Source organism: Hylobates moloch, unplaced genomic scaffold (genome assembly GCF_009828535.3).
Source record: "Hylobates moloch isolate HMO894 unplaced genomic scaffold, HMol_V3 SCAFFOLD_1, whole genome shotgun sequence".
In the NCBI taxonomy this organism is placed as follows: Eukaryota; Metazoa; Chordata; class Mammalia; order Primates; family Hylobatidae; genus Hylobates; species Hylobates moloch.
In genome coordinates, this window is record NW_026652276.1 from 195,755,800 (window position 1) to 195,783,433 (window position 27,634).

Genomic DNA, 27,634 nt, shown 5'->3' on the forward strand with positions numbered 1-27,634 from the left:
CAGGAAACCTTGACTTTTTCCCAGAGTTCATTATAGGTCCCATGCTTGGGTGAACAATATACAGTCATGCATAGCTTAATTGATGGGGGTATGTCCTGAGAAATGTGTCACTGGTTGATTTCACTGTTGTGTGAGCATCATAGAGTGTACTTCAACAAACCTAGATGGTATAGCCTACTACACCCTTAGGTGGTATGGTATAGTCTATTGTTCCTAGGCTATAAACCTGTACAACAGGCCAGGCATGGTGGCTCATGCCTGTAATCCCAGCACTTTGGGAGGCTGAGGCAGGTGGATCACGAGGTCAGGAGTTCAAGACCAGCCTGGCCAAGATGGTGAAACCCCATCTCTACTAAAAATACAAAAATTAGCTGGGCGTGGTGGCAGACATCTGTAATCTTAGCTACTTGGGAGGCTGAGGCAGGGAATTGCTTGAACCTGGGAGACAGAGGTTGCAGTGAGCTGAGATCATGCTGCTGCACTAAAACCTGGGGGACTGAGCAAGACTCCATCAAAAAAAAAAAAAAAAAAAAAAGAGAAAGAAAGAAAGAAACCTGTACAATATGCTACTCTACTGAGAACTGTGGGCTATTGTAACACAATGGTAAGTATCTGTATATCTAAACAAAAAAAAAGGTAGAGTTAAAATACGGCGTAAAAGATAAAAAATGGTATGCCTGCATAAGGCAGCTCTGTTACAATCTTATGGGACCACTGTCATATATGCCATCCATTGTTGATTGAAACATTGTTATGTTGCTCATGACTGTAATTTTGTTGCAATCCTGCTTTCTAAATTTAGCATGTATTTCTTAATACAAAATTTGGAGAAATACGGGCACTGATTCAAGTGTCACAGTGGATATTTTCTTTCTTTACCTGAGAATTTAAATGAGTTTAGGGGTTATAGTAACAAAAGAATCCTTATTTTCTACACCATTTTAAACATTTTTGTCATGAACATCAAGCTAACATTATTTTCAACTGCAGTTTCAGCAGATCGGTCATTATTTTCAGGAGCTCCTTGTATTTAAAACTTTTCCACAATTTTTATTCTCCTGGTATATCTAGGTTCAGTTTCTAAGTATGAAGCAAATGGCTACTTATTGTCTACTGCATATGTTATGGCCATTTTCATTTCTGTCTTCAGTCATGTTGCTTTCATCTGACAAGTGCCACTGTATGCCTTAACATCTCCCTCCCTTCCTTTAAAACACAAGAAGGAAAGTACAGTGACAGCAAGGAGAGACCCTGAAGGCCAGTGCCCCAGGCCAGAGAAGTCAGCCAACTGAAAGGGACACTAACTGAGACCTTGGAGAGGACTAATTCAGCAACAAGAGATTGTATGCCTGGGTCTTTGGTTGCCCATTCACAACAGAAAATCTTTGGAAATTCAAAATATAACAACAGGCATGACATTACTTTGCCATCACTTAGAAATGATGGATTCATTTACATGCGTTATCCAGATAGCTGGAGCAAGAAGCCTGGATAACAAGAAATTTAGGCTCCTAAGACTGGTTCTGTAATTAATCCACGAACTGACCTTTGCCAAGTCATTTAACTTCTCTGGGGCTTTCACATTTCTTTGTCTTTGTAAGTGTTATTTCTATCTGGAATTCCCTAACTTCTTTGACAGGCAAACTTACTCATTGACAATACTCAGTTCGGTATTATCTTCTTTCTGAAATGTACCCTGACTCTCCCCACCTACGCCCGAGCTGAGTTAGGTAAGTGCTACTTCCTTTTTGCTCCTGCAGTATGGTGTTTGTGACTGTTCTGCTGCTACATTGCTGTCTTCTTCTGCCTCTGGCCTTATAGACTATGAACTCCCAGAAGACTAAAACAGTATTTCTTCTATACTTGAAACTCTAGTGTCTGGCATGTGGTTTGACAGATAGTAAACATTCAATATGTATTTGTTGAACCTAGTGAGTAAACTGTATGTCTTTGTATTTTTCTATATGTTAAATGAAGGAGTTGGGTAAGACTGGTGATTTTTAAACTTTTAAAAAGTGGAAGAACCAGTTGCTTCAGTTAAAATTTAAGAGAAGGACAAATACATTATGGAGAAAAGGAAGAAAGTGCTCTACTCTAAGAGCAGGGTTCCAGAAACCTGTGCACCTGACCTTCCCTGCACCTGATTGCACATGACACAGTACTAGGAGGTGGAGCAATGCGATCAAGACAGCTTGGCCTGGAATCATGATTGCTAATTTCCCTTGCAGCTGTAAAATTGTCATTCTGTGGAATTTACTCTTTCAAGTAGCAACCTTTTTTAAAGGAATTTTTGAACATGTTTGAAGGAGTTTTTCCTGGAATGTAAAAAGATTGACCAGACCCCCTAAAAACAGAATATAGCACTCACGTAACTAACTGACTCTTTCCTTAATGACTCAGGCTCTCATTAGGAACACTGACTATTTCACGAAGCTGAATTCACAAAGGCCTTGTTACAACATGTTTATTTTCCTGTATCTTCCTTGTCTGTCAGCTGTCATCTCTCCTGCTGTCCGTTTTTCTGACCTAATAGCTCCCTTAGCTAATCCCTTCCCCTCAATGTCCCTGTGCCCTAAGTTTTCTTCTTCTAAAACAATGTGAGCTGAAACAATAGAAAATAAAGTTTGATTAGAGGTGTGTATTCACAAAAGAACAAGTAGGATTTGAGAAGGATTATGTCTTTTGTGTTGGCAGTTTCTGAACATCATGAAGGTTATTTTAGGTATTTAGTATGTTGCTGTCATTTCCTGGTTTCTAGGTCATTGGGTTTGGGGAATTGCCAAAGTGCTGCTTCTAACATAAATTCGGTAAATACATTTTCCAGAAAAACTACCTTTGATATAATCTGGGAATGACTCCTTAAAGGATTCAAAGCATTTAAAAGGTTTTTTTTTTTTAAACAAAGAAACAAAGTATCTGAATGTGAACCCTTAATGTATGTTTACTTATAAATCATACCCAAGTACTTTTGTATGAATGTGCAATACACTGTATAAAAACATACTCAAAAATAGAAATTAAAAATTATAACATAAAAACATATATAAATGCTCACTCTAATATTTTCTGCCCACATTTCAGTAGATTGTCTTATGCATCCCTTGGAATGCCCTTACAATTACACACCCCAGTTGTAGACCTCTGGTTTAGATATCTATGTAAGGAGATTAATTTTGACTTTACTAAGCAAATAAGCCTCTGCCCAAATGAAAACTAATTTAGCTGCTTTTCAAGACATCAAATCAAATTTCTTTATCTCCAGAGCCTAATATGTGGCCTAGCATATAGTAGATGCACAATAAATGTTTGATGAATGTTTAATGAATGAATGATGAAGATTAAGTAGTCCATAAGGATGCTTTATAAACTCTTTTAATTAGTTCTTTATGTTATTTGCTTAGCTGATGTCAGACCTCTTTCACAATGTGTTCACATACTATTATATCATCATTAGTGTGCACATCACTAGGCAGGAATGGTTGTAAGGCACACAAGAATTTCAAAGGCAAGGGGCTTTGATCCGGGGCTAGGGCATTGAATTCCACTGGCAGGCTGATACCCCTGGAGAATTTCCACCCACCCAGATTAAGATAGCTTAAGACATGGCAAAATCTAGCTTAATAAAGACAACCCAGGGGGATCTAGGGTAGCAAGTGGGATACTGACAGTAGTAGTACTTAAACAGTAGTGGTTCTCCAAGCCAAGCGGATAATGGCATTATGTCACTGGGAAGGATGTGGAGAAAGGGAGAGAGGCCAGTAAGGATACATGTGGATTGAGTTCCAAGGCACAGCTGCATCTCAGGGCTTCTGCTTGTACTCTGCACACTTGCCTTGGGCATTCTTATAACCTGCTAGTCAGCAAAGTATCATTTATATGCTTATAATCCAGTCCCATGTCCAGCAGCCTATGCAGGACAGTTCCAATTAGCTGTCTCACACATGCTGCATCATTTGCATGATTAGCTCAGCAGCTTTCCCCAAAAGTGGCTTCTCTTGAATGTTTTCATCTCTGTAGGTCATACCACCACCATCAACCTAAGTGCAGAAAGCTGGCAGTTGCTCTCGATTCCTCTAGCTTCCTCATCCTTTATCCCTATCTACTTGGCTCCATTCCTTCTGCCAGCCATCAGCCCTGGCCTCCCAATTGGACTCCCTAGATCCACTCTCAGTCCTCCAAACAATTTTACCCATAATACCAGAGTGGCTTTTATAAACAGTAACTTAGAAAATATGTCTCCCCCTGCTATAGTCTGAATGTCTGTAGTCCCCCAACATTCATATGTTGAATCCTAATCGCCAAGGTGATGGTATTAAAAGGTGGGGCCTTGGGAAACTCTTGTGTGTCTTTTTTTTTTTAAGAGACAGGGTCTTGCTCTGTTGCAGAAGCTGGAGTGCAGTGGCTCACATAGCTCACAGTAACCTCCAACTCTTGGGATTAAGTGATCCTCCCGCTTCAGCCTCTAGAGTGGCTGGCTACAGGAGTATGCCACTAGGCCCTGCTAATTTTTTTAAAACAATTTTGTAGAGACGGGGTCTTTCTATGTTGCCCAGGCTGGTCCTAGAGTGCTGGCCTCAAAAGATCTCCCTGCCTTAGTGTGAGCCACCACACCTGGCCTCTTGTGTCTTTTTGTAAGGACATTAATTCCATTCATGAGGGCTCCACTCTTATGACCTAACTACCTCCCAAAGGCCCCACTTACTAACGCCATGACATTAGGTGCTAAGATTTTAGCATATGAATTTTGGGGAAACACAAACTTTTGGTTCATGACACTGAGTTAAAGAATGAGAGATGAACGCACTGGGGTGCTTGTCAGGAAACAAACTAAGCAATCAGAACAAGCAAGTGCAGCCAGAGATGTGGGAAATGGGAGGCCTGAGGGACACTCAGGAGCCCATACTTAACTCCTGGCATATCAGACACCAGGCTAATGGCATTAAGACCACTTCTAGGTCCTCCAGAAGGAAGACCTGAGTTACCTAGGGGTGCAAGATAGCCTAGAAGAGAGACAGACCTGAGTTCTAATCCTGAAGGTACAATCCTGGCAATTTACTTAAGGGCCGATGGAAGAACATTTGTGTCAGGTGCATGGCATGACAACCTGGTATTTTGATATGACCCTTTTGATACAGTCATTATGCCATGCTCAGCTTTACCCATCAAGATGCTTCTGTGTATAACAGTAATAATAGTTGATACTTTTGAACACCTTTTCCCTTATTTGAGAGTCTTCCAAATTCTATAGGAAAACTACCTTACTTAGTGCTCAAAAAGAAACTCTATGAAGAATTTCATTCTCATATTATGAGGCAACCAAGATATACAGTGGGTGACTAACTGTCCAAAGTCACACAGCTGAATGAGGTACAGTATTTGACAACCTTGATGATTCTACCCTACAGCTTCTCATTTGCTCCTAAAGTTATTTTAATTTTGTGTCTTCTCCATTAAAGAGAAAGATTTTAAAATTTAATTTAAGGAATATCTATGGAATCACCCACCACGTGTGCAATATTAAGGACTGTGTGAAATTAAATGAACAAATATTTATCATTGATTATGACTTTCTAGAAGAAGGCTGTAACTTCTTTATATTATTGGACCTTAACATCTTTGTGAGAGAATTTTAAAAATAAGGCAAGGAATGGTACAGGGATAAAACAGAATTTTCCAGGGCAGGTAAACAACTCCTTTGAGTGCAGATGATGCTGCAGTGGACTCTGAGACGTCCTAAATGTTTGTTCTCTAGTGGTGATGAAGTCATCTTCAGAATTGATCTGCTTCCATCAAACAAATTCCAAATAGTCCAGGCTCCTAGACAAGTTTTCAAGAGAGGTAATGCACTTGAATTCATACATTTCTGAAATCTCCAAATGAAAAAAAAATGTTAGTTATGGGTCATGGGGCAAAATGTCATTTGTCTTTTGGGGAGAATGGTCTGAATGACTGTCATCAGCAACTTTGAAAGCTGTTTTATTTATTTTTATTTTTATTTTTTAATGGAGTCTTGCTCTTGTCGCCCAGGCCAGACTGCAATGGCACCATTTCGGCTCACTGCAACCTTTGCCTCCTGGGTTCAAGCGATTCTCCTGCTTCAGCCTCCCAGTAGCTGGAATTACTGGCGCCCGCCACAATGCCCAGCTAATATGTGTATTTTTAGTAGAGATTGGGTTTCACCATGTTGGCCAGGCTGGTGTCGAACTCTTGACCTCAGGTGATCCACCCACCTCGGCCTCCCAAAGTGCTGGGATTACAGGCGTGAGCCACCGCGCCCGGCCGAAGGCTGGCTTTTTTTTACCATCATTGAAATCAAGTTAGAATGCACTGTCTCTTCATAGGTAACAAATAAATCTTTGTAATCAATTGGAATAAATTCCAATGAGCTTTTTGAAACAGTGAAATTTCTGGGATATTATTAATGATGCACCTAGAAAGACAGTGAATCCAATGTACATTTTCTTCAATTTTGATAACGTTACTGTGATTCCTCGCTTGTCCAAGAGAATCGAAGAATGAGTTCGTTGTAGCTTTCTACAAATGAATTCTGCATTTCACTCACAATGAAATAAAAGAGCAAAAGTTATCTGAGTATACCATTAAAGTACTATATGTCTGTAAATTACTTTACACTTGCTATTCTCGGCTGATCAGATTAAGCTACAATCAGAATGTCTCATTTACAAACGGAAAGTTGATCAGCTTTTTACTTCCGACCACAAGTTTATCTCCCCTCAGATACCACTGATCCAGTGAGGCATTCAGCTTGCCATAGGCCAGGCCCCAGGGCATCCGCAAGGATGCCAACTTTGTTTGCCTGGATGCCTCCAGCGGATTCGCGAAACTGCAACTGGTTTTACCTGATCCGGAATCCTGTTTGACCGAAGAGTATTTAGGAGCCAGAGATGAAGTGAGTCAACGTTCAACCGAGGGGTCAAGGTTTCAAACGCACACTTTCTCTATCCCACCAGGAAAGTTAGATACTGTAACAGTATTTTCGTTTTTCCTTGTCCACCCTAAAGGTTTTCCTCAGGATATTCCCAAAGCCTCCGTCGGTCTGGGGGCAGGAGTAGGGAGAAGAGATGAGGTGACTTTTTGGGCGGGATGGGCGGACGTCTGGGCAGCCAGGGACCTGCCCATTCACTCCCCTTTCCCAGCCCCGGGAGGGCGCAGCGCCCGGGTGCAGAGCCCGCGCCAGCCCAGGCCGGCTCTGGCCTCCTGACCCAGACAGCGCAGGGCGCGAGAAATCGCGCGGCCGAGCCGGGTCGCGCCGCCCCCAGCCTCGGGGCCGCTAGCCAAGTGTTCGAGGCCTTCCTGATCCGGATGTGATGAAAAGGAGCAACAGAGGGAGAAGTGTTTCAGGATTGTAGGAGTGGAAGGGGGGAAAAAGAGGCAGAGAGTGGGAAGGCCCCCTCGCAGGGGAGCCGGCTGGAGTGAGCTGGCTGGAAAGAGGGGGCGGAGTGCGCGGAGTCAGAGCCGCCACCGCTGCCGCAGTTGCCGCCACTGCGGCGTCTGGGCTGAGCCGGAGGGAGGCGGGAGGGACGCGCAGGGGCGGCCGCCGCCGTCGTCAGGCCACCGGGGCGAAAATGCGGCCGCTGCCGGAGCCTCGCTAACTTTCCGGGGCGGAAGAGGAGGAGGAGGAGGAGGAAGGGGCTTGGAGCGACTAGGGAGGGATGCGGAGGTAGGTGGTGGTCTCCGGGCCGGGAAGAGGAGGGGTTTGATCCCCATCCCCGGGGTTCTCCCAAACCCGATCTCTCTTTCCAGCCCCTCCACGCTGAGTCCACCTCGGACCCCCGGGACCCCGCCGCTATCAACTTGCGCTGTAGCAGTTTTCCTCGCTAGTTTCAAATCAAAACTTCCCCGGGGTGGAGTTTGAGGGAGGGAAGTGGAGGGGGAGGGAACGTCCCACAGGGGTGGTGTGCTCTTCTCTAAAAACATTTTTTTTTTAATTTTTGTATATTTTTCCGCCAGAAGCAGTCAGTTCCCTGCACTCAGCACCTCACAGCCCTTCCTCCGTGCGCCCTGCCGGGCGGCGAGCTAGGCGGCAGCGGCGCGGCGCGGGCTCGGCGGAGCGGCCCATGTCCGGCACGGGCGAAGCCCTCGCTCCCGGGCCCGTGGGGCCGCAGCGCGCGGCCGAGGCGGGCGGCGGCCGGCTGGGCTCCACAGCCCAGGGTGAGTGCGCGCTTGCAAGTGGCAAGCTTCTTTGTCATTGCTGCATTTTTCAGTTTGCTCACACGTGTACAGATAGGGGTGGGGGGAGTGCTGTGAGGAGGGGCTCCCACTCGTAGTTGAGAACTTTTGCACAGTTCGCGTTACTAAGGCAAGTTCTTCAGGATCCTTGCCCTAGATCAACAACCGGGTAAGAGGGCGGGAACCGTTGGTCCCTCCACTCCCCCTTCCTTTGGTTGCGAAGAAACAGGATGACAGGATTGCTTCTTTCTTAAGCATATGCATGTTTGGGCCTAAGACTCAATGTGTGGGTTCTGAGGCCCTTCTCCTCTAGGTCTCTTCAGCAGATCCAGGACTGCCGCAGCTCTCTGAACAAGCATGCACTCACTCCATTTCATCTTTCTGTTTCTTGTTGGCTCCTCTACCACTCAGTTGATATATTCAGGTTTCTGTGACCAATAGCTTTGGAATGGCTTATGCATGTTTTCAATAACTGGTTTGTTTTGAAATAAATAAACAAGGTTTATAAGAAACATTTTCCAAGAATGAATTAGCTTCTTTGAGTTCTTCCAAAGTGTAAACACACACACAGCCTATAAAATACTCTTGTGTCTGGGAAACTTCCATAACAAGCTTCTAAACGAGTTGAACCTTGCTTCTCTTGAAGGCAATATACTTCAGGTTTCCACTGGTGACAGAGAGGAAGGTTCTTAAACTTCGAATGCATTTTACTCTTAAGGATGGTTTTGAGCTAAAGAATTCTGTCACCGATATATCAGAACTAAGTAATTTTTCCAGTGCTCAAAAACCTACCATATACCCCTGATTTTAGGCATAAACTGATAGCTTTATTTCCCACTTGTACTAATGTAGTGAATCTTAGGGATTTTTTTTAAGGCAGCAAAAATTGGGGAAGGAGTTAACTTTCAAGCTACAATAGGTAAAAGCAGAAAACATCTGTGGTTAAATTAAGATGTTCTGGCACCCAGGGCTGTTAAACTGAATTACATGTATCATTATTTTTTGCCTCTAAATGAGTGACTCAGCTTTCTAAACAGAGAAAATAAAAATGATTAACTGCAGAAAATCAGAGAACTAGAATGATAAACATATGTTTTCTGAGAAGCAGCCCGTGTTCTCCACATCGTATTGTCAGCACAATCATTTTCCTGTCATTAGGCATGCCCTTAGTAGTCATATTGACTCATTGATGGGCTGTTTATGCTCACACTTGAGCTGCTAATCACTATTGTTAAACTAGGCTTATGTCAAAAATCAACATCAAACACCCAAGGAAAATAATTTGATCTGGAAATAGCTAATATCGACAATATCCAACTTTAATAGTTTGCGTTTTTAAAATCATCTGGGAGAATGTGCAGTGGTACTTAATGTACCTGTGCATTAGGATGCTGGATGGTGTCACGTGATCTGAACTTAAGAACCTGAGCATCTAGAGTGGCCTGAAGTAGCACATTTGTTGGGTACGACACACATTATCAGTGTAGAAACTCTTGGGTTATATTTTACCTGAAACTTGCCCTAGCTTTAGCAACATAGTTATACATTTTTATTACTATTAGTTTTTAACTTTGATCCAAAACTTTCTGTAAATAGGGATCAGTTTAATTTAAATGTAAAGTTGATTTTTAAAGAGAATCTGCAGAATCTTGTTAAAATATGATGCCTTAAACAGGCAGATGTCATAAGATGTATTTAAAGAAAGAAATTCTTGGAGCAAATGGGTAGAGGAAAGCTTCAAGGGAAGCTTGGTTAGATTGGTTTTATGGATAAAGACATTTATGAAGAAGCTTTGCTGGAAGGCCACTCTACTCTTAAGCCCTTTCTCAAGTTCTTTTATCCTCTTGCTTCTGTCCTTGGATTCTTTATCATCCTTTCTGAAGAATAGCTTAATAATTCTGCAGTAGGATATGGCTGCTTAGTTAACAGAAACCTAATTTTTAAATTCTTTATATTAAAGTCAGTAGGAAAAGTGGAATTTTAAATACAAATTAACAGAAAAAAATATTATTTCAGGAACAGGAAGGATTCGATCAAGTCTATCCCTGCAAAGTTAAATATACATATATAGGTAAATGATGACATTACAGGCTCTACATTTATTACTATACTATATTGTGATGAGCTATCCATACTGTTAACCAAAGGCATGGAACATTACAGTTGAAAGTAATTTTGGGGATTCTCTAATCTGAACTCCACATCAAGTCTAAAATTCACTTCTACATCCTTTTAGGTGTTTTGTTAAAAACCTGTAGTGCAGCCTATTCTAGTATTAGCATTAAGAATTGGAAAGGTTGTTCATATTAAGAGCATACTCTTCCTCCTTAAAGTTCCTACCTTTTTGTTGTGATTCTGCAAGCCTTTCTATTGTTTTGAAAGCATTAAAAAGCATTACAAATCTTTCCCATGTGTTTTGAAAATAGTTACAGAGCAGGGACATAAACTTACATGCTCCAGGCTGTAAGAGGGAACCAGGATAGATGTCAGACAGTATGGAGCAATGGGGATTTTGGGGAACTGGAGAGCTCATGGGCCAGGAAACAACATTCCTCAGTTTTAGCTAATTGTTGCCATGTGGGTTAGTATCTTCAGATATTTCAAGTGATACTGGAAATCCAGATTTTTATGTATCATCTCTCTGTTTTTAAGAGTTTGCAACTAATTAAACACAAATTTTGTGCAGGCCAAACAAAACAATCACAACTGTAGGCTGGATGTGGCCTCTGAGCAGGTAATTCGTGATCTCTCATACAGAAAATAGAAAGTAAACATGTAATTTAAAGCTATATTCTTATTTGTTACTACCTTGTGAAATATTGATTTACTTTCTCATGCAAAGTACCTGTATACATGTCTTGATAGGTGAAAAGCCATTTCAGTTATACTTTATTTTAAGAGATAATGGATCTTGTTTGTGTGGTCCTTCTAATTGCCATTTGTCTTGGTTTGATTAAACATTTTAAAATTCATGTTATGAAGCAACATTGAAAATGTAGGTATTTGCCCTTTGGTGCAATAGTTACTAGAACTCCTATAATCCAAAGAGCCTTTGAATTAAGTGCTTCTTTCATAAGTTTGGGATTTGTAACTAGAGGGGTCTTTAGAAATAATTTAATCCAACCTGCTCATTTTTTTCGATAAGGGAAAGGATGTCCAAAGAATTTAAGTGACTTGCCCAAGGTCTCATACACAGTCAGTAGCAAGAAATCAAGGTAGAAGCACAAATTATAACATAAATTGTATGTCATTGTGATAAATGCAGTTGAAGTAGAGAATCAGTTCAACTTTTTTATAGGGCTGGATGCGTTAACAATAGGCTTGGGATATTGTGAATCACTTGAGCTTGTTCCCATCCCTGTATCTTTCCCCCAACCCCCAAGACATTGCATTTGTCAAGACATAGACAGTTGGACTCTGAGTGCTGGAATATACTCTAATGTGATAATGTGTGATTTAATGCACTCTTCTCTCTTGGGAGAGTCCTCTGAGACTATTAGGCGGACTTTTCTTAGCAGGATGCAAAATGCCAGTGAAGTTAATTAAAAATAAAATAGAAGCTGGGGAGAAAATCAAGTTGAAATTACATAAGAAGAGCTTTGATTTAGAAGTTTAGCTGAGTTGTCAGTAGTTTATAGAGGCTAATCAGATTTTCTTTTTGGGAATCCAGTTTATTTCAATGTATATAATGTATACTTGTACATATCTGTATTCTTCTATTTTTATCATATTATTTTATCCTTTTGATTAAGGATGGCATTTCACAAAAGTGTCATCTTTGAACAGCTTCTAATCCTGGTTCTCTACTGGGGACAATTTTGCTCTTCAGGACACATTTGGCAATATCTAGAGGCGTGTTTGGTGGTCGTAATGGGGGTGCTACTAGCATATAGTGAGTGGAGGTCAGGGACACCCCTGAACATTCTGTAATGCATAGGATAGGACAACCTTTACAAGAAAGAATCACCAGTAATGTTGAGATTGAGAAACTCTGCTATCCTTGAGGCAACTGACGTTTTTGGTTTCATCCCAGACTTACAGAATTAGGATATCTGGATGTAAGAGCCAAGAATCTGCATTTTAATCAAGCTCCAGGTGCTCCTTAACTCTAGTTGAGAATCATTGTTTTACAGGCTTTAATCTCTAAAAAATGTGTTATAGTGATAGACTTTTAAAAACAGTCCTTTTTTTTTTTTTTTGGAGGGAAAGACTTCAGAAAGCTTTTTAAAAGTTCACCTTTTCAAGTTCCAAAGTTCAAATTGTTATCACTCCATGTAAACTCTTTAATAATCCTCTCTACGATTTTTTATCATATGCTTCAATTCATCCTCAAAATACTGCCGCATAGTCATCCTCAAAAAAGCTTATTTATTTTCATAATTATATGCACTATAATATAAATATATTTTTAACATTATAAAAGAAATGCAAAAGTAAAAATTAATAAGGATGAGAGACTAAATAAATAGAATTTTAATACTTCATTTCACTATCTCTGTAGATATTCTTGCTACCCTACACTTTGGAGACTCCAACATATGGCAAAACAAGGAAAGAAATCTCGAGTTTTCACATGAGTTGTGTTCCATAAATTGGACTTTTGGAGCCTGGATTCTACTTTCTCATAGAAACAGAGGGATAAATTATATTTAGTTCCCCAATAAATGTCAAAAGATTGTTAGAATTAAGTTTTATTAAATTTTGTGTGCTTATAATGATAACTCACAGAAAACATACTATTATAAAACTGGCAGCAAATACAAATAACCAAGAATAAAAGTAAACTGAATAGAAATTGGTTTAAAACACTTTTTGAATACAGATGCTTGAGGAAGGCCAGGCTTAATTAGAAAAATATAGAAGGGCATGTAGATTTGAAAGAGGATTTGGGAACATTTTCAATTTAGAAAATGAATCTTAGAACTTACACTTCTAACTTTTTATGTCTAAAGGAACTAATGTACATTTTATGATTTTAGTTATACAAGTGGAGGGCTTATCAGCTGGGCATATTCATTTTCCCTTTGTTAAGAAAAAGAACCAAATAAGTAAGAGAAGGAACTGGGAAAAAACTAAAAAGGGAGGAAGGAAGTGGTTAAAGAAGATATATCTGTAAATTTAAGAAAGCATTTGGAGAGGTTGAACTGTTTGAGTTAAGAACTGTGAAAAAAAAGTTCTAAGGAATAGCATGGTACATGCTGAGCCTGTGGCTGGCATGTTAAGGAAATCAGTGCCATAGTAGAGGCACAAAGAAAGTGTGATGGCAGAACATGGGCGAGAGAAAATATCTCTAGTAGGGGATTTGGAAAAGCCTCAAGAAAAGTTTAGATTTGAGTTGGACCAGGAAGCATAGCATGGTTGTAGGACTCAGCTCTGTGGAGACACGTGGTAGCAAACAAGGCTTGGGGGAGATGATTACAGAGTATTGGGTACTTCACCAAGACATTGTTGGGGCTGTATGAAGGGTCAGAGAACAAGATAGCCTAAAGTCAGTTTCAGGAGGGCCCCGATTTTCTTGCTGAGGAGCTTGCATATCTCTTCTGTAGGAGTTGGTGACCACTGAAGTCTCTTAAGAAGAAAAGGACAGGAACCATTTGTGTTTTTAGGAAAACTGTTCTGGTGACAGTTCATAGAATGGTTTTGGAGGAAGAAGCAAGAGTGGAGGCAGTGATTATAATAGGCCGACAAAAGATTAGAGGACTTAGGGCAGCACTAGTAGGAGTAAAATTGAGGAAATTTATTTAAAAACAATAGCAAAAGTAGGATAGAGCTTTACTTAGCTGTGAGAACCCCTGAGGGAATAGATTTTTACTTATTCATCTTTGTTTTTTTTTTTTGTTTTTTTGAGATGGAGTCTTGCTCTCTCACCCAGGCTGGAGTGCAGTGGCACGATCTCGGCTCGCTGCAAGCTCCGCCTCCCAGGTTCACGCCATTCTCCTGCCTCAACCTCTCCGAGTAGCTGGGACTACAGGCGCCCGCCACCACGCCCGGCTAATTTTTTTTTGTACTTTTTAGTAGAGACGGGGTTTCACCGTGGTCTCGATCTCCTGACCTCGTGATCCGCCCGCCTCGGCCTCCCAAACTGCGGGGATTACAAGCGTGAGCCACCGCGCCCGGCCTACTTACTCATCTTTGAAAGTCCTGAGACCAAGCACAGTGTCCACATTTTGATGAATTGATACGGTTGGGTAAAAAATACAGATATAGATATATAGATAGATATAGATCTATCTATCTATTATCTATCAATCTATCTATCATCTATCTATCTATATATTTTGAGATGGATTCTTACCCTGTTGCCCAGGCTGGAGTGTAGTGGCACGATCTCGGCTCACTGCAACTTCCACCTCCCGGGTTCAAGTGATTCTTCTGCCTCAGCCTCCTGGGTAGCTGGGACTACAGGCACGTGCCACCAAACCTGGCTAATTTTTTGTATTTTTTAGTAGAGACGGGTTTCACCATATTGGTCAGTTTGGTCTGGAACTCTTGACCTTGTGATCCCCCTGCCTCAGCCTCCCAAAGTGCTGGGATTACAGGCTTGAGCTACTGTGCCCAGCTTCCATTCCTTTTTATAATGGAGTTAATAGACTGCCAGTTAAGGGACCTGCTATAGATATGGTGTCTCTGGATTTTGGTAATCAGACAATCTCTTTAATGATAGTTTTCTTGCCTAGCCGGTGGTTGGGTCAAATATTTTATATGGGAGATGGTGGAAAACTAGAAATTTAAGGTAATCCATAAGTTTGCTTTGGAGCCTGAGTGGAAACCTAGGAGGAGCTGCTGAGTCTTCTTAGTCACAGGAGAATTGGATATTTAGTGGATACAAAAGATGAAAAGAGTTTTGGTTTGCTTAAGAGAAACAGGGTTCATGGAAGACTTCTCTTGCTTGGATGGGTGGATTGAACACACTCACTGTGCACTAATGAGAAGAAAGCCGGAAGATAGAGAGAAAATGAAGATGAAAGGAGACGGAGGAAGGAGGAAGTGGTGCAGTAGGTGTTTGTAAGGGAAAGATAAAAATTCTGGGATGGAATGGGATGAAGGGACCAGTCTTTGGAAAGTTGAGAATATTCCTCTTTAAGATGGAGGTGGGAGAAAAGGAGAGGTGATAATCTAGAGAAAATTTGATGTGAAAATGAATATTGAGGGCCTAGATCTCAGCAAAGTAAATGGTAACATTTTCTGAGAGCAAAGGAGGTTAGGATGAATCAAGAAGTTTGAGATGTCTGGAAATGATTGGGAAGAGGGAAGAATTAAAGAGGTAGTCAATCTGGGGCAAATAAAATGCCTGCTGGGTAACACAAAGAGATTAACTAGGACTGAATGGCGTGAATTCTTAGTGGAAGTGATCAGCATGGTTGATTGTCTTTCTCAGCCAGGGAGCATGCAGGAGTTTGGGAAGGGAAGCAGATAGAATGGATTTTGCAATTAGCATAGGGTTGGAGGTTGGCAGGGTGGAAGTGATGAGAGGATGACAAGTGACAAGGGGTGCGCATCACGCATGTGTGGGAAGTGTTTATGTTAACTGGTCTTGTATTCCAGGCTGGGAAGAGAATCCAGAGACCAGAAATGCAATTGACAGGTTAAGACCTCTGGCAAGAAAAAAAATTATGGCTGTTGCTTTGTTTGGTCAGTTCACATACGAGGATTTAATATATATGATTGAGTGACCTTTACATGGCTATGAGGGAAGCTGTGGAATTTTTGGGTGTGTAAAGGCTTTTCCTGTTTCTTTGAACCTCGTTTCCTGGATCTTGTTGAGATGATTTCATGGAAAGAAGGCCTAATAACAGTGTGCAATTATTTTATTGGATTATGTTTCTATAATAATAAAAGGCTTGGGAGTAATAAGGAAACATCAGTTGACACAATCTAAAGTTAGGCCATATGCAAATACAAAGTTATTTAGAACAACAACACATGAAACAGATAAAAAAAATTCAACCAGATTATCTTTCTGAGACAATATAAGTATTTTCTTGTACAAAGGCAGAGGATAAATCAAGTGATTTCTATGTTTCTACTTCTAAAAGCATTCAGTTTTTATTAAGAGAATACATTCTATACTGACTAGATTCTAGATTTTGGACAGTTTAACTTCAGTGATTCATGGAGTAGATCAAAGAAAGATGCGGCAGCCCTTCTGTCTTAATCAGTGCTATGTATATGCACCAGTATTTTGGATACTTGATCTCTCTCTCTCCCTCCCTCCCCTTTTCCTCCTCCCTCTCTCTCTCTCTCTTTGTCTTTCCAGTAACACTTTATTGAAGTTACTTAAACTTTTAATATCTTCTTTTTACATTAGCCTACATGTCCTGAAGGAGGAAAGCTTTTTAACCTTAAGTTTTTGAAGTCTAGTTATATTTTATAGATTCTTCTTCTAATCACTTAGGGTTTGCTAAGTAGAAACTATAAGAAGAGTTATTTTAACATGAATTTAATTTCGTTTGTGGTTTTTACTTACAGTCTACTTCTGTTTTCAGATTCACACCCACATGATCTCAAGTGAGATGATTCATATACATGTGCTTTTATGCCCAATTTTTGGTAGTTTCAGGAATAAAGTCTGAAATTAATTTTTATGCTAGCACATGTGTTTTACTATGGAGAGATTTGAAGGGGAAAACCCTGCCCACAAATATTTTTAGGTGTCTACAAGGTCCTGTGAAGATTAAGAATGTTTAGTTTTGCCCACAAGGAATTTCTCAACAGGATGAGAAAGGATGAGACACAAATGTTTACCAAATTAAATTTCAATGTCTTACTGAAATATCAATTCAAGATTAAAATAACAGCCATGTGACAGATTAATTTATGGCCAGATGCCAACTAACTGGTATCATCCTGGAGCAGGTAAATTTATAGGTTGAGAGAGGATTTCAGGATGGCAAGAAGGAATCAGTTTTGTCTAAGTTGGACTGCTAGTGACCATAGTTGAAGAATATACCGTTTGTAGGGTTTTTTGGTGAGAATTATGCTGTGTTGAGCCTTGAAACTAAGGTATCTTGTGGTTGAGCAGGTGACAGGCTCTCTGAAACTAGGCGGCAGAGTATGAAGGAAGCAGCTTCCTCTCTTTACTTTTGCCACTCCGAGGCATAGTCCTCCTACTTTTTTACAAGGCGAATCAGCACTGATCTTTAGGGTGTTTGTAAACGTAGATGCTGCTTTTGGGTCTCTATAAACATAGTTCTTATTTCTTTCATACTCAGGCAATACATAAGATCTGAGGGGTTGTACTATTTATTTCTCATGGGGATACAAGATAAAATTATTAAGCGTGGGAAAGTAATAAGTTTATAATATAAAATATTCTAAAATATCTATGTTCAAATAACTCTATCAGTTTTTCACCAATACGCAAAATGGATATAATTCATACTTCAGCTAAGGAGTAGCATATTTAATCTTGGTGTTAGGAAAGTATTTTTGATTGGAGGGTAAAGAGACTGAGGCACTGGTAGTGGGTGTGGAAAAGAAAGTATAGATTTGCGAGAAATTGGGGAGTTGTTACTAGCAGGATCTGGTAATTGATTATTTTGGAATAGGCGACATAAAAAGAAAATAAAGAGTTGAAGTTGATTCTGTAACCACTATTAACTAAGACACAGACAACAGTTATAGAAACAGGCAGGAAGAGAAGAAAAGTGGTGATGAATTTTGGGAAATGTTGAGTCTGAGTTGCTAAAGATATATTTATGTAGAGTTAAAACTTCAAATCCGTAGCTCAGGATAGGTGTCAGGGCTAGTAAAATGGATCTACAAGTTATCTCCCTGCAATTTACTGAAACTGTGGAAGTTGATGAGACTGCAAAGATGGTAGAGCCAAAAGAATATAGGTTGTGGTCTTAGAGGTCTTAGAGGAGAATCCGAAGAACTCATTCTCTACAGCAAGGGTGGGGAGGACCCAGAAATTGAGAGGCTGAGTTAGTGAAGTTTGTAAGTTCCTGATTTGGGCCTTTATGAAAATTGACAGACGACACACCTTCTGATTTCAATTCCATATCTACCATTCTGAAGTCCCAGAAATCAATTTCAGTATACTTCAAATTCACTGACAATTATCTTATTTATGCCTTCACCACTATTTGAAAAGCTCTTCTCTGTCCTCTATTTATTTAATTCAATATCAGACTCAAAGCATAACTCTGAAATGCTCTTACAGATTAAACAACCCCCTTTGATTCGCTTTTGATTTCCACTAGCCTTCATTCTTGTAATAGTGCCAAGTAAGGGTTCTTTGCTTAACTAGAGAGCTCAAGACTAAAAATGTTCTTCATAAAATAACTCTGTGTAACTGAGAGGTAACAGAAAGGTTTTTAAAACTGTGGTGCATATGCAAGTTATCATGCTGAAAGACTAAAGATGGGTGTGAATCATCATTTAAAAAGGGGAAGGTGATAGAGTCTTCCATTCTTTTTTTTTTTTTTTTTTTCCTTTTGAGACGGAGTCTCACTCTGTCACACAGGCTGGAGTGCAATGGCGTGATCTCAGCTCACTGCAACCTCCGCCTCCCAGGTTCAAGCGATTCTCCTGCCTCAGCCTCCTGAGTAGCTGGGATTACAGGTGTGCGGCACCATGCCCAGCTAATTTTTGTATTTTTAGTAGAGATGGGGTTTCACCATGTTGGTCAGGCTGGTCTCGAATTCCTGACCTTGTGATCCGCCCACCTCGGCCTCTCAAAGTGCTGGGATTACAGGTGTGAGCCACTGTGCCCAGCCTCCATTCCTTTTTATAATGGAGTTAATAGACTGCCAGTTAAGGGACCTGCTATAGATATGGTGTCTCTGGATTTTGGCAATCAGACAACCTCTTTCATGATAGTTTTTTCAGCAAGATTAAGAAGGCTATTGTGTCTATAAGAGTGATTAGAATGTGATGCCTCTGAAAAGCCATTGAATCAACTGAGCATATTTAGCACAGAGAAGATAGAAGAACATGAGATACTTTCTAATATGGCACTGTCACATGGAGGGAAGGTTAGACTTTGATTTTTTTACTTTGATTTTGCAAAAAGCAAAATGTGATGAATCAGTGAAGATTTTAGGGAAGTAGATTTTAGCCAAATGTGAGGATGGTCCAAATAATTAAAACTCCAAAAGTGGAGTAAGCTATTTTCTGAGGCCGTTTCTCTATCCCTGTAAGTATTCATATCTACAGTTCTTGGCCTGTTCTTGGGAATGTTGGATGTCGAATGTTTTCATCTGAATTTATTTTATCAGCTTGTCAGAGGGACCTCTGAGAGCACATCTAACTCCAGATTTCATAAGGCTATGAATGTTTGGCTTTAGTATGAACATATTGTTTGGCTGAATAAACATAACTGAAACTGTATGCGAGAAGGAAGGAGTTTGCTGTGCCTCAAGGTCAATCATCCTAAACATTTATTCTTAGGGTAAGGTACAGTAAGTTTAGATGAAAAAGGTGCAAGAGACTAAGACGACTGAGATGTGTCCTGGTTCCTCATATCAGATTGCTATTATCCAAATGCTTATTTTCTTAAGTAGAAAGTACAGGATTCTTCCTTCTCCCTTCATGAATTTGGAGCCCTGATTTATTGAGATGTATTTTAAATGATTGCTGCACTTTGTACCTATTCCTTTGCATATTTATACTCAATTGGATTTTCATATAATTTTGTAATTTGTTTTCCAATTTGCTGTGTACATATTCCATTCCTTTCCTGTGTACCTATCCCATTCCTGGGTACCTATCCCAAACCTATAAAGTGATTGAGCCAATATCATTTTCCCACCATTCTTTTGGGTCTAAATATACCATAAGCTTCTAAATACATAAGAAGCCCTTCAAAGGAATATATTTTAGATCTTGCTCAGAAGTCTTATTATTTTTCAAAATACTGAAACAATGAATTAATTAAATTACGTTGATTTTAGCATTTGATTTACTCAATAAACATTTATAGTGTATGATTATATAACTTCCTTGTGTTTGCACAATCTTGAAGTTTTATGTATATGTTCACTCATCTGTTTAAATGCTTTGGTTATCTTAATGTGTATTTTTGGACAATGCGTTTTTAATCCATTTTAGAATGTTAGGCAAAGCAGGTTGGTTTTGCAATGTTCCTTAAAGGTCATTAGGCTTGAGGGTTTTTTTGTTTTTTTTTGGATCAGTGAAGAAGTAAAATTCCAGAGCCTCAGGTCTTCCTGAAAGCTGCCTTATCTTTGGTTTTTTAAAGGTTACAGTTGGGAAACATTAGCAGAATTTCCACATTATTCTGAACTGCTGGGAAAATACAGACCTAGATTTTTTTTGTTACTTTTCCCAGAGATTTTAGTGTCAGATTACTTGAAATTTCATAAGCTAGAATACATATTGATCATCTGTAACAATGCTGGTTTTTTAATGGAAGAGTAAATATGAAATTGTTTAAAGCAAGTTTGTTATAGATAAAGGAGGTATGAATATAAACTGCGTATCAGCAATAACAATATACATAATATGCAGATTATAAATGCTGTGTCATAGATTATCATCAAATATTTAATTGAAGTATATGAGAGCTAACATGCAAAAGTCTCAAAATTTAAACACAAAGAGAACTAGTTATACTCCTTTTTATAAGAATATAAGTATATTTTACACAGATTAAGTTTTATGAGGTTTTATAAAGATTCCTGCCAAGCAACATAATTTGTGTTAGTCTTTCTTGAAGTAAGCAAATAAAGTATGGGTAACAAGTAGAAAATGTATTTTTATTTTTTGTTTTTGCTTTTTTGGTTTATGAGTTTACACACACCTCTGCCTGGTTCAGTAGAATATTTAAGGTGGCTTATAAGAATACTTTTTAAAAAGGATTAAAACAGAATCATGGTAAATATAAGTGGACTAGGAAACCTAAGTCTGGGGAAATCAGAATATACAGGTATAGGCTGTGGGGTCAAACACAGTTATTCAATTTTGAATGTAGATGTGTGTTCAAAAGAAAACTTTTGGGGGATATACTTTTCGTTGTCTATAAGGAAAAAAAAATAACATACAGCTACTCAGAGGAAACAATATTTTTCCTTGTATTCAGTCTAGAAACATACTTATTGTCTGGTTTTTCATATAGAGATCACTGAATGGATACTGCCCTCACCAGCCTCCTTATGATTTATTTATAGCATGTTTTAAAAAGGTGCTTATTGCAATAACACTTAATGTAATAATAATGGCCAGTGTGAATGAGCTCTTATTCTCTATCAGACACTGTGCTTTCCTGGCTTGATTTCATTTATTTCCACATCCACCTTACGAGGTAAAGACTGTTGTTATTCCCATTTAAAGTTGAAGAATCTGACAAAGATTAACTTGCCCAGGATCCACATCGTTAGTGGTGGACCCAGGCACCCTGATTTTAGATCCTTTGCTTTTAAATGCTTCTCTAGTGCAGAGTAAAATTTGGTGAGAGTCCTTCTGTCCCAGAGATACTAATGAGAATCATTTTATCCATCAGGAAGGCTTCAAGTATTGGACTTTTAAGTGGCAATATTGCCCCCAGTTTTTTGGAAAACTGTGGCGTGTACAGAAATTTGAAGGAACATTCTCAGGTTCTTCTGTTACTATAATATTATTTGTTGAAAGCATTCAGTTATGGAGATAATATTACTGCTTGATCATAAATTGTTGGAAAAATATCCCTCTTCAATAGTTTGAACAGTTGTCTTATAGAAAAGGTAAAGCGTACATTTCTACCTACAAAGAGCAGAACTAAGAGTAGTTATAAATGACTTGATAGCAGATTTATGTTAAAAAAAAAAAGAATAACTCGTTAATGCACCAACCTGACCGAGAATAAAAGTTGTTCCCTTGTGAAGTAGCAATCCTTGAAATTTTGGAGAAGGGCTGAGTATTGCGATAGACCTTTCTACACTGGGTGGGATGTGAAACTAGCTGAGCTGCAGAGGATTTTATCATCCTGTTTCCAACTGAATATCTATCTCTGAGACTGTTTTCTCATCAGTAAAACTGAGCTAAGTTTTTTTCTTTATTGCATTGTTGATGGTTCTGAAGATCAAATAAATATTAAAGTCCTTTGAAAACCTTTAATATTGTAATTGCAAACATTGATTATTCTTTCAACAAAGAAAATTTTTATTTTTTAAAACTTATGTAACAAACATATTAGTTGAGTGGCTATTATATGGCATATATCATATTTTGTATGTTATTATCTAATTTATTATTAATGCTCTTAGATTTTTCTGTCTTGCTAATCACCATCTTAGTATTTTATTCCCCAATGTTGGAGACAAGTAAAACTATCAAGTTTTAAATTTAGATAATGCCAACTAGGTAAAATATTATAGAATTTTAAATTAAATGGAAATTCTATTTACCTGAATATTTTTCATTCTCCTTCAACAGGAAGAATTGAGATTGGAGATTGTTTCTTACCATTCATGCCCTTCTTTAGAAACAGAGAAATAAAGGGTATTGATTCTGTAAGATAGATAGTCATTTCTGAGTAGGACATATTGTATTTGAATTGATCATTTGGGACCCTTAGTTTTTCCATTTTCTCTTGCTCAATTCATGTTCGTCACTTTCTTTGAGAATTAATTCAAATCCAATGCCCTACAATGGCTTTTCTATGATTTCCTGTACTCCATTCTAAACACTCTTCCTCGTGTGTATGAGAGTTTGGCTCTATTGTTTAGCTCTTGTGAAGAATCAGATTTGCAGAATTTTAGAGCCAGAAAGGCCTCTGCATTCATCCAGTTCAACGCTCTCGTTTCCTGATGAAGAGGATGAAGACAATGAGTCCCAGTCACACAGATGGTCAGCCTTTGAGCCAGAATTACGACGGAGCAGTTGTCACTACCTTCTGTTTTGCAGTTGCTTGATTGTTTATGTGTGTGTGTTTGGTCTTCCCAGTGAGAGGATTTATTGCCAGGGACCTCGCCTTTTTCCTCATCCAAAGGAAAGTAGTTCTTCCTCACTTCTTTGTCCAGAGTAGACATACTAGGATGCTCAGGAGCTAGCCTTTGGAAGTAGATGCCAGTGGTGTTCAACTATCCTTTGATCTAGTACTATTTTTAATGCATCTTAAATTTTTATTTTGGTATCTAAAACATATTTCTTTTATCCCATTATTAGTAGAATTGATTAGCATTATATATAATTCAGATTTCGTATTCTTTTTTTTTTTTTTTTAAATGGGATTTCGCTCTTGTTGCCCAGGCTGGAGTGCAGTGGCGTGATCATGGCTCACTGCAACCTCTGTCTTCCTGGATTCAAGCGATTCTCCTGCCTCAGCCTCGCAAGTGGCTGAGATTGCAGGAATGTGCCACCATGCCCAGCTAATTTTTTGTATTTAGTAGAGACGGGGTTTTACCATGTTGATCAGGCTAGTCTCAAACTCCTGACCTCAGGTGATCCACCCACCTCGGCCTTCCAAAATGCTGGGATTACAGGCGTGAGCCACCATGCCCAGCCAGATTTTGTATTCTTAATAGTTATCCTTACATAGAGACAGCAATAAATACCTCTATATTAATTAGATGATTAGATACAAATCTGTTTTCTAGTACTTGGAATACTGTGACAAGGGGTTGAGTAGCAAAGTCTGTATCTCAATATTTGATATACCTAAGTTTTTTTTTTAATATAAATAGTTGTATAGTACAAGATAAGAGTTCACTTAGAATAGTGCCCCTCAAGCCTGGCCATATATCATGATGACATCACTCCTCCAGCCCCATACAGCCCTGAGTTAAAATCTCTTAGGTTGGGCCTGTGCATCTTTATGTTTCAAGAGCTGCATAGCGGTTCTAACCCCGAGCCAAAGTAGAGGACCATTGGCTTAGAAAGACAGCATTGTTGAGATAATGAAGGCCCCCTTTTAAGAAAAAATTGCTACTTTGGGTTGGGGGGGATGTATGCATGTTGGACATGTAAATAGAAATCTTATAGAAAGGTACAGACTGATTTCATATGTGACTGAAATCAACTGATTGCCTATGGGTTGTCTTTCAGGTCTACCTACTAGTTGAGTTGCAACTACAAACTTCCATTATCCAGAGTGAAATTTCTTAAAGCAGGGCTGAGTTCTCTGTTTCTCATTTCAGAAATAACATAAAAAACCTACTCTAATAATAAATTGGTTACTAGAAACTTCCATTTTGTTATTGTAATGAGTAGTGGCTGACTCAACCAATTGAAAGCTTTAGTAAGGTTTCATGTTTGGATATCATGATCCCCATCTTACAATTATCTATCAATAAATTCTGCTCTCTTTTCAGAGCATTTCTTCAGTGTTATATGTAACTGCCCACCATTTATGAGACTGCCATATGGGTAGCTCATTGAAATGAGTAAATAGTAAGACTATATTAATAAAATAACATGCATACATTAGAAAGTCACAGAACAGTCAAGTGGTCACAGAAGTTTTGTTTATACAAGTGGAGAATTGGTAAAAGTCAATTTAAATTTTTTCATTGGGAACCTTTTCTGAATCTTGCTTTGGGCTGGGTGCTGCGGATCACAGCAAAACCCTGAGACCAGCTTTTGAGCCAAGACATTTAGTTTTCAAGAGAAGCAAAGTTGAATAGACTGAGGATAGTGAATTAATAGTAATTGCATATTATTTACTATTTATTGAATATAATCAGACAGAGAATGATAGTTTTTTCTTTTTTGACCTGAGATGGACACTGGGAATCACCTAATTCTAGAATTTCACAGATAAGGAAACTTTCTTAAAAATGTGATAAATTGTCCATTAATAACAATTTAGAGCAGGAAGAACTTTATTTTTTGCCTAGAGTGGGTTATATAGTTGTACATCTATGTGTATATGGACTACATGGCATTTTCATTTATTCAATGGAGAGTTGAGAGGGTCTGTGTTTAGCACTCGAATATTGGACATGATTCAAATATGAGTCAAGTGTGTCTAGAGGCTTTATTCATACCTATTTTCTTTTAGTCAGCATTGCTTCATAATGCCTTGGTTTCATGAATTAATTTTAATGGAATTAAATTTGAACAGCTCAAAATTATATAATTAATTTCATTCAGCTTCAATTAAAGTTACTAATTGAATCAAGCCTACTAGCATGACACCTGGCGGCAGTCAGCTACATGACAATGGCAGCAAGTATGTAGGACTCTGCTGATGAGCTAGTTCGTGTCTACTAGTGAGTTTCCATGAAAAATCTCTTTTATTGATAATCTCAGAATGACCTTGAGTTGACTGTAGCAGTGGAAAGATTTCTGGAGTTGTTTAAAAAAGTAAAGATTTTAATTGAAACTAACATATCTCATGAAGATTGCATTTCTCTATGATAATGCTGAGTAAATGTTACATAAATCTAGAACATATTGGTTTAGCATATTTTCAATTTATATTTTACTGCTATTTGAATATGGTTTTGTTTATAAAAATCCTTGGAAGTTAAGACCCCATTTGGTTCAGAGACTTTAGCTTCTGGACTCAGTCCCAAGTGGGTGTCCATCTATTTTTACGTGTTGAAATTTGTTTCATGGCAGAACTTTTTAATTGTTATGAAATCCCCATGGTACATGAAAAATTTTTGCATGTGCAGAAATTTTTTTCCTTCCACTGGAAACGTTAACACGGTTGACTAACAACTTCTGTTTGAATCTCTTTCCTTTCTTTGCTTCCATGGCTTGACATCATGCAGTTTTTCTTACTTCTCTAACTCCTTCCTAATTGTACGGACTCTTCTTGGTACTTGGTACTCTTCTTGATATTTCTTAATATATTCACTCTTTTAGTGAGCTCATTAATTTGAATGGCTTTGGAAATCAAGTTTAGAAAGATGACTATTTCTAGCTATATCTTTTTTTCTGACTTGCAAATTCAAATGTCCAATACTTAATTCATCCACTAGACTGTAAACTCCAAGAAGGCCTGGGCAGCATTTCATAATTCATTGTATCCTCATCACCTAGCACAATGCCTAAACATCTACTATGCAAAAATATATATTATTAAAAGAATAAATTGGTCTCCTGATTTTTAGTCTTTCCCAGTCAAATCCAAACTGAGAACTTGGTCATATCCAACTCCATCTTCCTTGATAATCTTTACAAACCTCTAGTTAGTTTCTCACATTTACTCCCTATTCCATCTGTTATCCAGTTAATTAAACTCTTATCAACTTCAGTATGGGCTTTGCTAAGTCTCTCTTTTAGTTTCCCTTACTGTATTCTCCCTCTTAGGTGTATCCATACTCCAATGGAATCATCTGAGTTCAGCCTCTTCTCCCTCAGTTGAAATAGAATCCTTGATTCTGGTATCCAGAAATATGTTTTTTGTTGTTTTTTTTTTTTTAGTTCTAAAAATACTTACAAAAAAAAAAAAAAAGAAAAACCTCACCAAATGAATTAAAGTGCAGCCAGAACTGAGAATCACAAGTGTGCACAAGTTTATTAATCTTCCTGAGGCGTGGCTCTGATAAGGCATTTCATAAAGCTTCAGTGCCTAGTTTGACTTATTTTTCTTGCTTTTGAATTTCATCCAGATTTCTCACCTTAGCATTCTAATATCCACGCAATGTCTCTAATCAAACCTTCACAGTCTTCTCTCCTAATTTGCCACTCATAGTACTTCACAGTCCAAAGAGTTGGAACCTTTGCCCAAACGTCTGCTTTTGGAGTTTGCCCATGCTGTTCTTCCACCTTTCTCCCATCTGGACTTTTGGAAATCCAACTAATCTTTTAAAGACCATCCAACATGTACCATTTTCTTCAGTGCTTTTCTTGATCTCTGAATCTTGATGAGTATTTTTTCTTCCTTTGAATCTCTTTAGTGCTCTGGACCTCTCATAGCATGCATTTTACCTTGTTGCCAGTTTGCTTTTGGCTTGACTTATGCGCCCCAAAGACTTTACGTTTCCTTACATGTTGGCTTTCTCCCTGAGAACCCATAAACCCACCTGCGAATCTCTCGTCCTAAATACTCCCTTCTTAGAGGATGCATTACACAGTCCCTGACTTTTTCTTCACTTTCTAGAGAGAGAATGCTGTACTTGCTTTCTATACCTCCTCACTACTCAGTCACTCCTCACTCAGCTGCAGGCTGACTTTCGTCTCTACCACTTATCAGAGCTTCTTCTCTTTCACCACTTTCCCTGCTGCTCAACCCCCTACATGCATGGACTCACTCACTTTCATGCTTCCTGTAACCTTTCCACATTTCTCTATCATGGCACATCACTTGCTTTGTTAAAATTACTTGTTTACTGTAAACTTAACAGATTATTTTTACCATGAACATCTCTGGTTCTTTAATGCCAAGCTGATAGTAGGTGCTCAGTAAATACCTGTTACTGAGCCAATAACATAGGCAGCAGGCAATAGAGGTATACCTGTTCTATTTCCTTAAATTACGGCAGACTTGGAAGCATTTAGAAAAATGTATACACTAAAAAAGGATAGAAAAATATATAAAATCAATTATATTAAA

The 27,634-nt window shown here is 38.8% G+C and overlaps 1 protein-coding gene across 2 annotated transcripts in view; it reads left to right on the forward strand.

Moving 5' to 3' along the window:
- Positions 1-7,534: 7,534 nt before the first annotated feature.
- MDFIC (MyoD family inhibitor domain containing) overlaps positions 7,535-27,634 on the forward strand; it is a 97,093-nt gene continuing 76,993 nt past the window's right edge. The window contains exons 1-2 of one of the 2 annotated variants that reach the window (XM_032761503.2): positions 7,535-7,681; positions 7,972-8,172. In XM_032761503.2, coding sequence (XP_032617394.1) covers positions 8,079-8,172 — 94 coding nt within the window. In that variant the 5' untranslated portion in view covers positions 7,535-7,681; positions 7,972-8,078. The remainder of the gene's footprint in view (positions 7,682-7,971; positions 8,173-27,634) is intronic. The other variant, XM_032761504.2, reaches the window with a different exon arrangement.